General features: G+C 36.5%; 1 protein-coding gene across 2 annotated transcripts in view; it reads right to left on the bottom strand.

Moving 5' to 3' along the window:
- The window catches only part of KCNQ5 (potassium voltage-gated channel subfamily Q member 5), a 650,068-nt gene extending 635,509 nt beyond the window's left edge, over nt 1-14,559 (bottom strand). For both annotated transcript variants that reach the window (XM_051997265.1, XM_051997266.1), the window contains exon 1: nt 14,086-14,559. In XM_051997265.1, the coding sequence (XP_051853225.1) occupies nt 14,086-14,480 (395 nt within the window). In that variant the 5' untranslated portion in view covers nt 14,481-14,559. The remainder of the gene's footprint in view (nt 1-14,085) is intronic.
- Nucleotides 14,560-14,594: the final 35 nt, after the last annotated feature.

The following is a 14,594-nucleotide window of genomic DNA, read 5'->3' as shown; positions in this document are numbered from 1 at the left end:
GATATCACTAGGCCAAAAGCAGTAGCTTCGCTAATGCTTCTTTATTTCTCCTACAATGAAAAAGGGCTATTTGTGCTGTAAATTTCTAATAATAATAATAAACTGTTATTTAAATACAGATAAGAGAATACATTAAAAAATCATTGAGACATGTTTCTATGTTTCAAGATGCATTCTCTAACAATTCTAAATGGTAATAACAATTCATGTTTGTCTTTTTTTTTCCTTGAGCAGAGATAGATTTATTCCAAATTGAAAACATTACTTTTAATTTTTTTCTATATTTTACTTGTTCAATTACATATAAAAACAATTTTTAACATTTATTTTTTAAAATTGTGAATTCTAAATTCTCTTCCTTTTTCCCTCCTTACTTAGTTCATCAAGATGGCAAGCATTTGATAAAGGTTATATGTATAGTCATGGAAAATGCATTTACCCAATTGTCCAGTGTGAAAGAAAACACAGACCAAACAAAACAAAACCCCCAAATTAAAAAAAAATGTTAAGTATGCTTCAATCTGCATTCATATGCAGATTGGATGAGCATTTTTCACAAATCCCTTAGAATTGTCTTTGATCATTGTATTGCTGATAATAGTTCATGGTTGGTCATCATATAATATTGACATCGCTATATACAATGTTCTAGTTCTGTTCATTTCACTTTGCATCAATTCATATAACTTTCTAAATTTTCCTGAAAGCATTCCGTTTGTCATTTCTGATAGCATAATAGTATTTCATCATAGTCATATATTATAATCTGCTTAGCCATTCCCCAATTGATGGGATTCCCCTCAATTTCCAACTCTTCGTCACCACAAAAAGAACTGTGAAAAGATTTGCCTTTTCAGTGCCCAGTGTTAACTTAGCTGAGCCTTATAAAAGATATGAATGGACAATTTTGCCACAGGGAATGAAAAACAGCCCCACCTAGGGCGCCAAATGTGATGACCGCATATTTAAAATCAGCCAGAGTCAGGAATTCAGGTTAAGGGAAAAATCTTCAATCTTTATTCTCAGTAGTGGTGAAGAAGGATTGCGATAGCAATATGGGCAGCTGCTAAAGGAAACCAGCTAGAATAGGTGGGGGGATTGCAGGTGAAAGGGGGTCGCGATACCAATGCGAGCAGCTGTGTCAAGAAACCAGCCAGCAGTCTCTCTTTCTGCTTGGTAACCCTAGAGAACTTCTAAATCTAACCCTTCATATTATTAACTTCTTGATTTTTGACAAAGATGCACTGGCTCCAGCAGACAGGTTTTATAATCCACTGGAAGGGCATACGAGCAGCTCCACTATCTTTAGATAATCACCAGGTCATGTGGAGAGACCCAGAAAGAGGTGAATGGAAGGGACCAGATAGGCTAACTGCTTGGGGGAGAGGGTTTGCTTGTATCTCTACAGGTAGAGAAGGAATCAGAAGGGTGCCAATGAGCCATATTCACCTTGTCCATCACAGAGAGACAGAGCAGACCCTTGAAACAAAGGAGAAGACCCAAGAAATATCGGGCGGTTCTGTTGCTAATTGTGCTCACCATTGAAAGAGCATGGCAGTTGTGGCATTTGACTCATGGACATAGAAAATTGTTGGACTTCAAAACCCTCAGGAATCATTGGATTCTCTGAGACATGATAAGATTGTTGTAGGACTTGAAAACCCTCAGAAATCACTGGATTCTCTGAGACATAAGATTGTTGTAAGACTTGAAAACCCTAAGGAATCAATGGATTCTTTGAGACATAAGACTTGAAAGCCCTCAGGAATCATTGGATTTTCGGAGAAATGATAAGACTCTTACAGGACTTCAAAATCTGCTGGAATCATTGGATTCCCTAACACATAAAAAGACTCTTGCAGGACTTCAAAAACTTGGGGGGATCATGGGATTCCCTGATATGTGAAGCAATGGAGAATAGATTGGTTTTGAACTATCTTTTAGCTGCTGAAGAAGTTATATATGTGACTGCTGTTTACATACTCTCCTTCTAGAACTTCTGGCAATCTTTTACAACACCATGTTGATTTATATTGTTTGTTATACCGTTACTTGGGTGTGCAATTCATGTTTGTGACACCACATCAAGCCTGCACTGACTGCGGGGAGGATCATCACTAATAGCCTCTGCATTATTGCTATGTGCTTGTGTAATACCTCCCATGCTGATGGGTTTGTGCATAATAAGACCCTTCAGTCCAGAAACCCGCTAGCAACCCTCACTTCCCTTTGGTGCTTTTCATCTCCCTTCCTGAGATATCAGGGAAGGTGCGATTATGTCCTTTTTAGTGCTTTCACCTCCTTTCCTGAGAAGTCAAGGAGGGTGTGATCACCTCCCCTTAGGGGCTCTGACCTCCCGGAGGAGTCAGGAATGGCATGACCACCTGTGTTCTAAAAGAAAAGAAAGCAGGAGATGTAATGAGCTGAGGCTTGAGTTGATGGACTGAGGTCCCAAGCACATGAGGCTAAATAGTAATTGGACCATACTCTATTAATATATATGCTTGGCGAAAGAATGGCCCCTGCCCACTCTTTGTGTAAGTCCTGATGTGTTGTATAGGAAATGACGATTTTGGTGGGTGGAGGCAGGGAAGTAGAGAAGGAAGTGGAAAGAGAGACTGCTGGCTGGTTTCTTGACACAGCTGCTTGCATTGGTATCACGACCCCCTTTCACCTGCAATCCCCCTTCACCTGTTCTAGCTGGCTTCCTTTAGCAGCTACCCATATTGCTATTGCAATCCTTCTTCACCTCTACTAAGAATAAAGATTGAAGATTTTTCCCTTAACCTGAATTCCTGACTCCAGCTGATTTTAAATCACAGTCATCACAGAAATGCTATAAATATTTTGGTACATATTGATTCTTTTCCTTTCAAAAAAAAATCTCTTTGGGATACATACTACTAGTGGTATTACTAGCTGAAAGGGCATGCATAGTTTTATAGCCCTTTGAGCATAGTTCCAAATTGCTCTCCGAAATGATTGGATTGGTTCAAACCTCTTATAACAGAAATTTAGTGGCCAACATTTGTCATTTTCCTTTTCTGTCAAATTAGCTAATCTGATAGGGGTGATTTAATTCCTCATATTTCTTTTAATTTACATATTTTTATTACATTATTTTATTTATTTTTATTTTATTTTTATCTTCATTTATTATATTACATTATGAATTTTCATTCATAGTGGTTTAGAGCATGTTTTCATATCTCTATTGATAGCTTTGCTTTCATCTGAAAACTGTCTGTTCACATCCTTTGATCATTTATCAATTGGGGAATGGCTCTTATTTTTATAAATTTGATTTAAAACTATACTAAATATATATATTTGAGAAGTGAGGCCTTTATCAGTGAAACTTGCTATATATTTTTTCACAATTATGATTACTGTGTATTTTTCTCCATGTTATTTTTCCCATTTTTTTCTTGTTCCTCTCTCCCTCCCTCTCTTTACTTTTCCTTTCTTCTTCTCTCCATTTATTTCCTCAAAAGTGTTCTGTTTCTGATTATTGCTTCCCCCAATTCCCCCTCCCCCCTCCAAATGAGTGTGTGTGTGTGTGTGTGTGCGCGTGCGCGCGCTATTGCCTTTGAGTCAATTCCAAAGATAGTAAGAATCAAGTTGTCTGCCACTTCACCCTTCCTCTTCTGCTGCACTCTTAACTCATTGGCAACTCATCCACACAATTATGTATGATTTAATCCCCTAATTCATTGGGAAACATTAGTTCATACAAGGAGTATTCCTTCAATTTATTTCTTCTTTTGTTCCTCTTTTAAGTGAGAAAATTTACCCCACTTTACCTCCCCTATTCCTCAAACATATTTTTAGAAACCCAAATCCCTCTTATGGCAGGTGATATTCTACTTGGGCCAGCAGGGAATAAGCATTTTTTATACCTGATCCTAGAACTTTTCTAAATAAATGCTGACCATTACCCCCATCACTCCACTCATTAAAAGAAAAACAAAACAAAATGATAAAAACAACAAACATAAAACAGAAGAAAAAAAAAAAAACTTCCTGCTCTAATGGTATAAGGAAACTGGAATTCCTTACCCTCTGTGGTTGTTCTGCCTGAGGTCAATGTTGAATTAAAGAATAGAAGGCATTAAATTAAATTAGATAGCAACTGCCACTTACACCATGTAGCCTCAGGACATGCTTATGGTTTTAAGTGTTAGTGCATTATTAGTTCCCTCTAGGAGGTTCCTTTAAAGGGAGGAACACATAAGGTTACAAATGATGCCTGGCAATAAAATGGAGAAGTACTGCTTCTGAAAGCTAGATGTGGAAAGGAAAAAGTAAATTTATAAAAGAAGATTGGATTGTGGTAAAACTGGAAACACTACAATGAATGGAATAGAAAAGTAAAAGAATAAATGAATAAGGGAAAATGTTAGAAATACAGATAGACTAAAGTGAAAGACAGATACATATTATTCTGAAGAATCTCAAAGATCTCTCCTGTTGGAAGGCTAGGATAAGAATCAGTGCAGACTTCGTGTATTCTGCTCTTGTACTGAAATGAAGCAGTCAATACAGTTTTGAATGAGGTGTTGGTGCAATGTAATGAAAATATAAAATATTTTAAAGTTGGACAGCAAATAATGTTAGTGCTTCATTAAAGCAATCTAAGTCAACAATTTAAATGGGGGGGCATTCATGAACATATTTGCAAAAATATGTTAAGATATTAAAATAACTCCTTGTTAATGTGCAGAGGTGAAATGTAGTAATGGAATAAAATAAAGAATATGTACTGATTTTAACTAAAGTGTTTATTGTGTTAAATACTTCTATGGTATATGACTTTTCTTGTGAAAGCTTGAAATCTAGCTGGCACAATAAGGTTTAAGTACATGAAACAACTGAAGGATAATGCAAAACAGAATATAATGAAATGAAAAAAAAGTATGGTACTCACATTAAATATAAAATCCAGGAGGGGAAAATATTAGTACAATCCAGAGGTTGAATATGAACAGGTCCTTAGAAAAAGGACATGATATAGATAAGAAAAGAGAAAAATGAATACAAATTGCTATGGGCTTTTGGAAACTCAGGAACAATGGTACAGAATGGGATTTGAGTTTAACATTATATACTTGGAGAATAATTAAAAGGCAAATACAAGTGAAATACAGAACATCTATAGGCAAAAACAGTATGGAGAGGGCGAAAAGCTTATTTCTTTTTCACAGTTACTATTCCAATTTTTTTCCTCTCATCTCAATACCCAAACTGCAACTCATCCACACACTTATGCATGATTTAATCCCCTAATTCACTAGGAAAAATTAGTTCACACAATGAGTGTTCCTTCAATTTATGTCTTCTACACTGCTTAGAACACTTCAGTTTTCATTAATTCTCTCTACTTTCCTTCCTGCCTCAGGAGGAGAGGTACTCAATTCCTGGCTAAAATTGACTCCTCTCCTTAGGCCTTTCATCTTATCTAACCTATAACACATTCCAGAATCTTTTCCCAGAAATCCTATTCTTTCCCACGCATCTTTAATTTCTTAGTCTCCACTTGTTCTTTCTCTATTCCTACAAGTATATATTTTTTCCTATCATGAAAAAAAAATCCTGCTTCTGGTTCTTCTACTCTATCCAGCTGTCATTCCTCTTAATATCTATATAACCTTGGATGAGTAATTAACTTCTTCTGGCATCAATAAAGTGAAAAAGTTGAACTATAACAACCTCAATTAGAAATGGACCCCTATTGCATATTGACTTGAAAACAACAAACTTATATCGTCTATGTTTTCACATATTCTTATTTATTTTGCTAAACATTTCTCACTTACATTTTATTCTGATTCAACTTGCACTCAGAAGTTTTATAGCCATGAGTGTCACACCTTGGACTAAATGATTTCTGAGCTTCAAATATAAAATGTTGTGAATCTATATTTTACTTTTTTTCCCAAAGACATTAAAAAAAATTGAACCTTTACTTTCTTATCATAAACTTTCTCTATACGTTCTTGAAACCTCAATGGTCTCTGCCATTAATTTTCAAGCTTCTATTTCAAAGGTTACCAATGAGCCAATAATTTATCCAATTCAAAGGATTTTTCTCAGTCTTCATGCTCTTTAACTTCTGAATCATCTTATATTGTTGACTCCCTTTTCTTGGTTTCTCATTCTTCATCTTATTACAGATTGTATCACTGTGTATTCCATTGTTTTAATTTTTGATTTATTAAAATCCCATGTGTTTCACATGTTTCAATTATACAAACTAATGAATCTATCCTAATTCCATTCAGTTGAACACACATTTATTGAACATCCCAATTATGTGGAAGAAGTATGACTGTGTAATGGATAGTGCCAAATCATGAAGATCTGGGTTCAAGTAAGTTTTGTCTTCAACAAATGCTATATGAAAGGCCCAAAAGATAGCTTCTCAGTCTTGTTCATGCTACACTTTAAATAAATAAATTATAAAAGAACGGCTGATTTGTAATGGGCTGAAGCTTGAGTTGATGCACTGAGGTCCCAAGCACATGAGGCTAAATAGTAATTGGACCTTACTCTATTAATATATATGCTTGGAGAAAGAATGGCCCCTGCCCACTCTTTGTGCAAGTCCTGATGTGTTGTATAGGAAAGGACGATTTTGGTGGGTGGAGGCTGAGAGGAGGAAGAGAGGCAGAGAGAGACTGCTGGCTGGCTTCTTGTCCTATTAGGGTTAGCCTATGCCAAAGAACACATTAAGAAAGAACTAGAAGATAATCACAAATTCAGGTAGTCAGAGATCAAGAATTCAGATAAGAAGGATCTAGAGTTTGGGAGGCTGATAAAATCAGTAAAAAACATTTTGCAGAATTGGCAAAAACCCCCACAAAATTGGTAAACTATGATAGTGACAGTTTCTCTCTCTCTCTCTCTCTCTCTCTCTCTCTCTCTCTCTCTCTCTCTTTCCTTTTTTCCTCCCCCCTCTCTCTCTCACCTAATAAGTGCACAGATGATGAAGATAACAGTCTATAAGTAAATCCTATCTCTGATTAAAATGCAACAGAGATGCTAGAATTACATTCCAAATAATTAAAATGAAAACTCTGATTTTTGAAACTGTGTTCTAAAAAAAGGTCACATTTCAAATCATAAACTTAAACTTAAATATTCTTTGAAATATAAAATGATCAAGTTTCATATTTCTTTATGTAAGACTTAAGGATACCTTAAAAAATCTTCAGCTTACACATGCTTATATTGTTATAATAATCTTATATTATTGCTGAAAGTTAAAAAATCTAAAAAGTTCATTTAAATATAAAACCTATTTTGCTAAAGTACAAGGTATACATAATGTTCAAATTGATTTTTATTTAAAAAAAGGCAACATAGGGATCTAGTTTGGGAGAAAGAGAATACTTGAAGTTAAGTGTTACCTCTGCCTCATACTAGTCCTATGATTCTGGGTAATCATTTAACCTCTCAGTATTCTGGGCAATTCTAAGACTGTGAGTTGCAAAGAAACTAAGAGCCTACATTGGTGGTGAAAGTTTCCTTATCCAGTCATTGGGTGGATATAACACATATTATTCCTCTCCCCAGTTATTTATAACTAAATATCAAAACTGAAAACTACCAAAACACTCTATAATTATTATTATTATTATTATTTTGCAAAATTCTGGTATGTACTAATATATTTAACTAGGCAGTCTTCCAAATCATTTAAAATATCAAGAATTATAAATAATTTTATCTATTTTGAAAAACTGCACTCATTATGAAAACCTATGTTCCAATTAGCAACCCAATAAAACTCTATATGTAAGTTCCTTGTAAACAATTGAAGATCTAGGAAATTAAAATAGAAACACCCACTAAATCATAAAGCAGAACTACCAGTGGTTGCTATATCACAAGGGGGTTTCAAGTTGCTTTGTGCCTCTGTGCTAAGATAAAAGATACTCTGTTGGCATTTTCACTTGCCAAAATAGCCATTTGCAATTAAAAATTAAAATTGGCACTTTTTCTTTGCAAGCAATTATCTAAAGGCAGCTGGCTTTCTTCCTTGTTTACAAGTGCTCTTGTGTCATGACTTCATTCGATTTAGAAATTTGCTTTTCTTGAGTTTTGTATTATTGATAATTTCCCCAACATTATCAGCTCCTTATTTTTTTTTAACACTTTTCAATATGTTCGAAGTCCAACAGAACACTCTTAAAATATGCATCTAAATGGAAACTGACCAAGTAGCTGATGTTAAATGATCTAATGTTATTTCTTAGATAAATTTCTTATTTCTCAAATCCATAAAGAACTTTGTCTTTGTTATAAGAGTAAGGGTCATTCCTGAATGGCAAATAGTCAAATGATATAAACAGGCAGTTTTTTGATGAAATCATCTTGAACGTATCAGGTTGGCTAAAATGATAGAAGGGAAAGCAACAGATGTTGGAGAGAATATGGAAAAATTGGGACACTGATTCACTGTTGTGAACTGCAGTCATTTTGGAGAGCAATTTGCAATTATGTTCAAAGAGTTATAAAACTATGTATTCCCTGATCATGCTATACAATTAAGACTGTTTCCCAAAGTAATTAGAGAAAAAGGAAAATAACTTAAATATTCTAAAATATGGTTGTGGGATGTAATTGTAATGGAACACTACTGTGCTACAAGAAATGATGAACTAGTTGATTTTGGAAAAACATGGAAAAATTTGCATGAGATGATGAAGAATGTAATGAGCAGAAGCAAGAGGATTTTGCATATAGTAACAACAGTATTGCTCTAAGAACAATTCTGAACAACTAAGTCATTTTGAGATCATACTCAAGCCAATCACAAAGGTTTTAGGAAAGAAGATGCTATCCACATCCCGAGAAAGACATAAGTAGAAATGTGTATTATTTGGTTTTATTTATTTATGCATATGTGCATATTCATACGGTAGACTTAACTAGAGTGGGGTGGGGAGGGAGGGAGAAAAAAAATTAAAAGTGCTCAGCAAAGGGCAAAAGAAAATTTAGAAGGAAGCACAGAAAAGCAGTATAACATTGAAAATAATGTCTAATATTTATTACATGATTTGAAAAAGTAGATGCTATGATTGTGGAAATGCTGTTTTCTGGGATGTTTTTGTGTTTAGTTCAAAATGAATAAATAAAACAAAATATCATACATTACTAGATGCACAAAGTAAAATAAAAGCTATTTTAAATCTAAAAGTGGTTAAGTGATTTTTGGTAAGGAGACAGAATTAATAAAATGCAAATAACAAATCTAGCACTTAGGCATATAGTAGGTTACAGAAAATAAAATTAATAAACGTCCAAAGGAGCAAATAATCTCAAACGACATAACTAATATTTAGTTAGTAATTAAGCACACTCTACAGGGAAAGCACCAAACTACAGCTTTATCAAACACACAATGCTAGTATCTTACTTTTGGGATGTGTGAGAGAAACTGGGAGATCAGAGATAACCCAGATTATGTCACATATCATCATGTTTATGTATTGATTTATACTTTCTCACATACTCATGTACATATACATGATATATGTATACACACACTTATATACATATATGTGATCTATGTATACATTTATATATTTCTCATTTTACCCCTCTTATAGATGTTAGTAGGCCAGATTGGATAGAAACACTTCAGGATTTGGAATCATTTCTGGTATTGACTACTGGGGTAACTACTTAACTACTTGTTTTACTGGGTACAAGTGAGTCTTATAGTATTTCATCCATACATTTGGAACAATAATCCAGGAAAGGGAATGGACATTTATATAACCCCTCCTACAGGCTAGGCATTGTGCTAAGTGCTTTACAAATATTATCTCATTCAATCCTCACAACAATTCTGTGAAGTAGATACTATTATCTTTATTTTATAGTTGAGAAAACCAAGACAAATAGAGATTAAGTGATTTACCCAGAGTTACACATCTAGTAAGTGTCTGAGGCTGAATGTTTACTCAGATCTTCCTGACTCTAGGCCTACTGTTCTAATCACTGCATTACCTAGCTGAATAATAAAGCAGTTGTAATAAGTAAGTGTTCCAAAAAGGAGATTTTTGACATCATTATGTGACTTATTAATCTCACTTCTCAGAAGAGGAAACAAAGATAATAAGGTATTAGCTCAAGCTGACAATCAAATTAATAATAGAATTCATATCTGAGTGTCCTGTTTCTTAGCCCTGTGCTTTTTCCCCTATAAAGAAGTAAAGAATCTCTGCCTTCATTCTAAAAATCTTTGAAACACTCTAAAACAACTCTCTGCATATTGATTTTAGAAAATACAGAACTCATTAAGACAATTTCCTCTCTGTAGTTTATAATCAGGTTAGTTTTCTCCAAAGTATTGGTCATAGAATCCAAATCTAGTTGTCCAGGTTAAGATACAATAACAGAGTTTTGATACAGTAACAAATGGTGATTTAGATGTGTCTGCAACATATTTTCTCCCTTGCAATTATTAAAACACACACATAAATTTATGTATGGATCTCTTTCATGCTTTCTTTTGCTAAAAACATTCTTAAAGAGAGCCATGTTTTAAAAGGCAAAAAAAGAAAAAAGAAGAAAAAAAGAGAGAAGAAAAGAAAAAAAAAAACAAAGAGAGGGAGAGAAAATCATTCAGAAAAATATAAAACTTCCCATTTGTACTATTCACCTAAAAGACAGAGATCCAAAGACAGATATACCTGCTTTTTAAAATGCCAAGTTAAACAGCTATTTAATAAAACAAACAAACAAATGAATTAAAAGAGAGTATATAACAGTGGTAAGAGAGATGATCTCAGCCCGAGAAAACCTGGGTTCTTCTGTCCTTATATATATTGCCTGTATGACCATGAACAATTCACAACTTTTCAGTTCTCTGTGGTTAGAAAACTAAAACTATTGGTATCCTAGAAGGTACCAGCCTGCATTGATAGAGGGAGTTTCCTGATCCAAGAAGTTTGCTGTGCAATTGATATCACCAGTCCAATTTCTATTCCTATCCCTTAGTCAAGTTAAAAAGATAAAACAAGTAATCATCTTTAGTGGTACCTAATAAACATTAAAAAAGAAAGAAAAACGCTATATATCTTAATGTTTCCTCCACTCAGTACCATCACTATTTTATCTACCCAATAATCATTCTCCATCCTCCTCATTTCTCCAAGAGTATGTACCAGAGGAAAAGAAATAGGGAGTCTTAAATTCTCTAGCAGTCTTAGGCTTTAATATGTGTTAACAAAAACCTGTAGATGCTATTTTTATACCATCACAATGAATTAATAACTTCTTCCTACTTAATAGAAATCTTTCTCTACATGAAGCATAACTTTAGATGTGTCTTCCTTGTTTCTTGGCAGTGAAAATGTTGGTCTGCTAAGTAAATCTATCCCTAAAGTACTTCATTAATCACCATATACTTGCTCTTGGCAAAATACATGCTACAAAAAAAAAAAAAAAAAAAAAAAAAAAAAAAAAAAAAAAAAACTGTTATTAAGTAGGATTTGGGAATTCCCAGGCTGGCAGGTCATGTTATTTAGTCACACTTTTCCAGAAATAATTTTCTTACAAAGTCTTTCATTATCAATGAAATTTTCAGAGGTCCTGTTCCAACTAACTATAAGTTTTTTTTTTTTTTTTGAGATATCAGTTATTCTATAGGATATTTGAATTGCTAACTTGTAAAGACCAAGGTAAGACCTTTATTTAGGACCTTTTGAAGTTTCACACAACTTTCTCAGAGAAAGGGAAGAGAAAAAGCAATCCCTCCCCCTGGACCTTCCTCTCCTTTTCCTTTTCTTTTTCTGTTCTTCCTTTTTCTTTTCCTTTTTGGTTAGTGTGGATCTAGCACCCCTTTCTAATTCCTTGGGAACTGCAGCATGCTCTAAAACGAATATAGAAAACTTCACTTTAGTTATACTGATGTGGGCAAATTCTTTCCCCATCTCTCCATAGGTGGAAGATATCCATATGTTCATTCATAGTGAATCTATTTTTGTTTTTAAGAAAATTAACAAAACTATTTTGAAATAAAAGAGAATAAACACGAATGTGGCTTCAAAAAGTTATTGTAATGGAGATGATATAATATAGGATGACACTTAGAAATATAATGGACATATTGTAATCTTAGTAGGTACATTCTTCTCACATTTAATATTCAATTGAAATTCATTAATCTGTAAAAATTATAATTTTTTAAATTAAGAAGCAACTATAGAATACTGAATGTAGTCCTGTTAAATATTTTACGAACATAAACCAATGAATTTACTAGGAACTCTAATGCTACTATGTGTTTACCAACTTAGGTTGAACACCAAACCACAACTAATATGTCCATTATTTAGAGTAAAACATTTCTAGAAACACATGTGAATATATTGCAACTTAAACACCATTCATAATGATCACTTACACTTTTTGTTTTAATTGTGATGTACCAATCTTTTCCTTGTAAGAAATAAAGGATGACATGTGAATCTGATGGAGGTAAGCTAAAAAAGCCTGGGTCTAGTCCAGTTTTGGACTATAAAAACTGTCATACTTCAGTCTTGCAGAGTGCAGAGCTCCACCTGGTCAAACTCAGGAATCACATACTAATTCAGCTTCTACCTTCTTGTTGGAAAAATGTTTCAGGCTACTATGTCAATGCTTCAATAATAATGAGAGCTATATTTACATGAAAATATTTGGGAACCACTTTGATTAGACAGTACATGCAGAAATCCAGACAATCTTAAAAAAAAAAAAGATTCAAGCAGACATAAGGAATGTATTGATAACTTTTTCTATAAGCATCTCTTTATAAAACCGATTAAATTTTCACTTGGAGAGTGGGGAAGAGTCAGGAAAAGGTGAGCTTTCGAAAATCGCATTGAAATGGCCAGATACACAAAACTGAAGTAGAAAAAGGATTGAAGGGATGAATGGACCTTGTGGGGAAACAGTAGTAAACCAGTGAAAGGTTTTAAATGCCTAAGGGAAAAGTCAACATTTGCTTCTAATCATTTTCTCATTAAGCATTCACAGCTAGCTGGTGAGGGTTTTGCTTAAACACACACACTTTATATTGATTTAGAGCCAGGATGGTGCTGCTGGAAACTCAACTCCTGCCTGATCCCTTGCCCAAGCGTCTGAAGCAGCTCATGGTACTTCAGGAAGCATCTTATTAATATCAGATTTGGAGAAGACTGAGCCCCCCAGCGCAGGTCTCTGTTATTATAAAACTTGCGAACATTCCACGTTCCAACTCCACATCTATAACCAGCTCCAGAAGCTGGAACAATTTCTAACTTTATTATTATTTTTCACTATTAGCCAGTTTTCCCCATTGCTAACATCTTTGTGCCAGTAACGGGCTGTCTATTCTAACACATTTTGTTGCCCTGTGGAGGTGATGAAATCGGCTTCCGGGCTAGTCGAAAGTCGAGCAGCTTCTCTCTCTCAAAACCCAGCTTTTCCTTATTGAGCCCTAATGATTATTCCCAAGGTTCCAAATCTTGCTTCCTACCTCTCTGACACCCCTTCTTTCTCCTCCACCAGCATCTAGACCATTCACTGCCCAGCAATCCTTCAAACGTTACTTCTCCAACTAGTTTTAGGTCACTGAACTTGGTTCTCTATCCTACTCAAGGGTTTTCGTTTTAGCACTACCAAATCCTCTTATCCCCGACTCACTACCTGCTTCTCACACATCCTGCCCAGCAAAAACAGAGGAGAGAAACATACATATACTGCCTGGCATAAGAACCCGACAAGTTCAGGAGTAGAAAAAAAAACCTAGGGTCAGAGCGAGGGTGTGTGTGTATGTATGTGCGTGTGTGTAAAAGGTTGTGAGAAAAACAGTTGCACGCCAGGGCGCCCGGTCCGGAGCTCCTGGATGGAGGCGCGGGCAGGGGGCGGGGGAGAGCGCGCTTCCCGGGGAGCGGTGCACATGGCCACATGCACTCCCGGAGCAGTAGTCTGCGCGGAGGAGGCACGACGCGGGTGCCACCCACAGCACGGCAGTGCACTGCACGGCTCCCCGCGCCCGCCGCCTGCTGGCAGCGTAGCCCGAGGCGGCATGCCTCGGGGGGTACTCACACGAACGCGTGGTAGATGAACGCCCACCCTCGGGGTCTCTCCAGTACGTTGTACAGATAATTCTGCAGCCGCCGATACTTGACGTTCCTCCTGCAGCTCTGGCTACTGTTGTAAGCCAGCGGCTTCCCCAGCAGGCTCATTCGGGCTCCGTGCTTCGCCCGGCGGTTCTCCCTGAAGCCGCCACCGCCGCCGCCGCCGCCGCCGAGCGCGCCGGCGCTGGTGCCCAACAGCAGCAAGCCGTCTCCGCGGGCAGCCGAGTTCAGGAGCACGCGGCCCCGGCCCGCCTCCACATCCTTCATGCCCGTAGCCAGGCGCCCCCCGCCCGCTGCCGCGCTGCTCTTCAGCCAGAGCCCGGCGGAGCCGCCCTCATCTCCTCCCCCGTGGTTGCGGGGCATGGCATCACCACGGGCGCGGGGAGGGGGGCGCCAGCGGCGGGGAAAACGGTCTCATGCGAGCGGGACGGCGTGGATGGAGCCCCGGTTGCCCGCCTGCCCGACCGCCGCGGCCTG

The sequence above is a fragment of the Antechinus flavipes genome, chromosome 4 (assembly GCF_016432865.1).
Source record: "Antechinus flavipes isolate AdamAnt ecotype Samford, QLD, Australia chromosome 4, AdamAnt_v2, whole genome shotgun sequence".
Taxonomy (NCBI): domain Eukaryota; kingdom Metazoa; phylum Chordata; class Mammalia; order Dasyuromorphia; family Dasyuridae; genus Antechinus; species Antechinus flavipes.
This window is presented reverse-complemented; position numbering and strand designations above follow the sequence as displayed.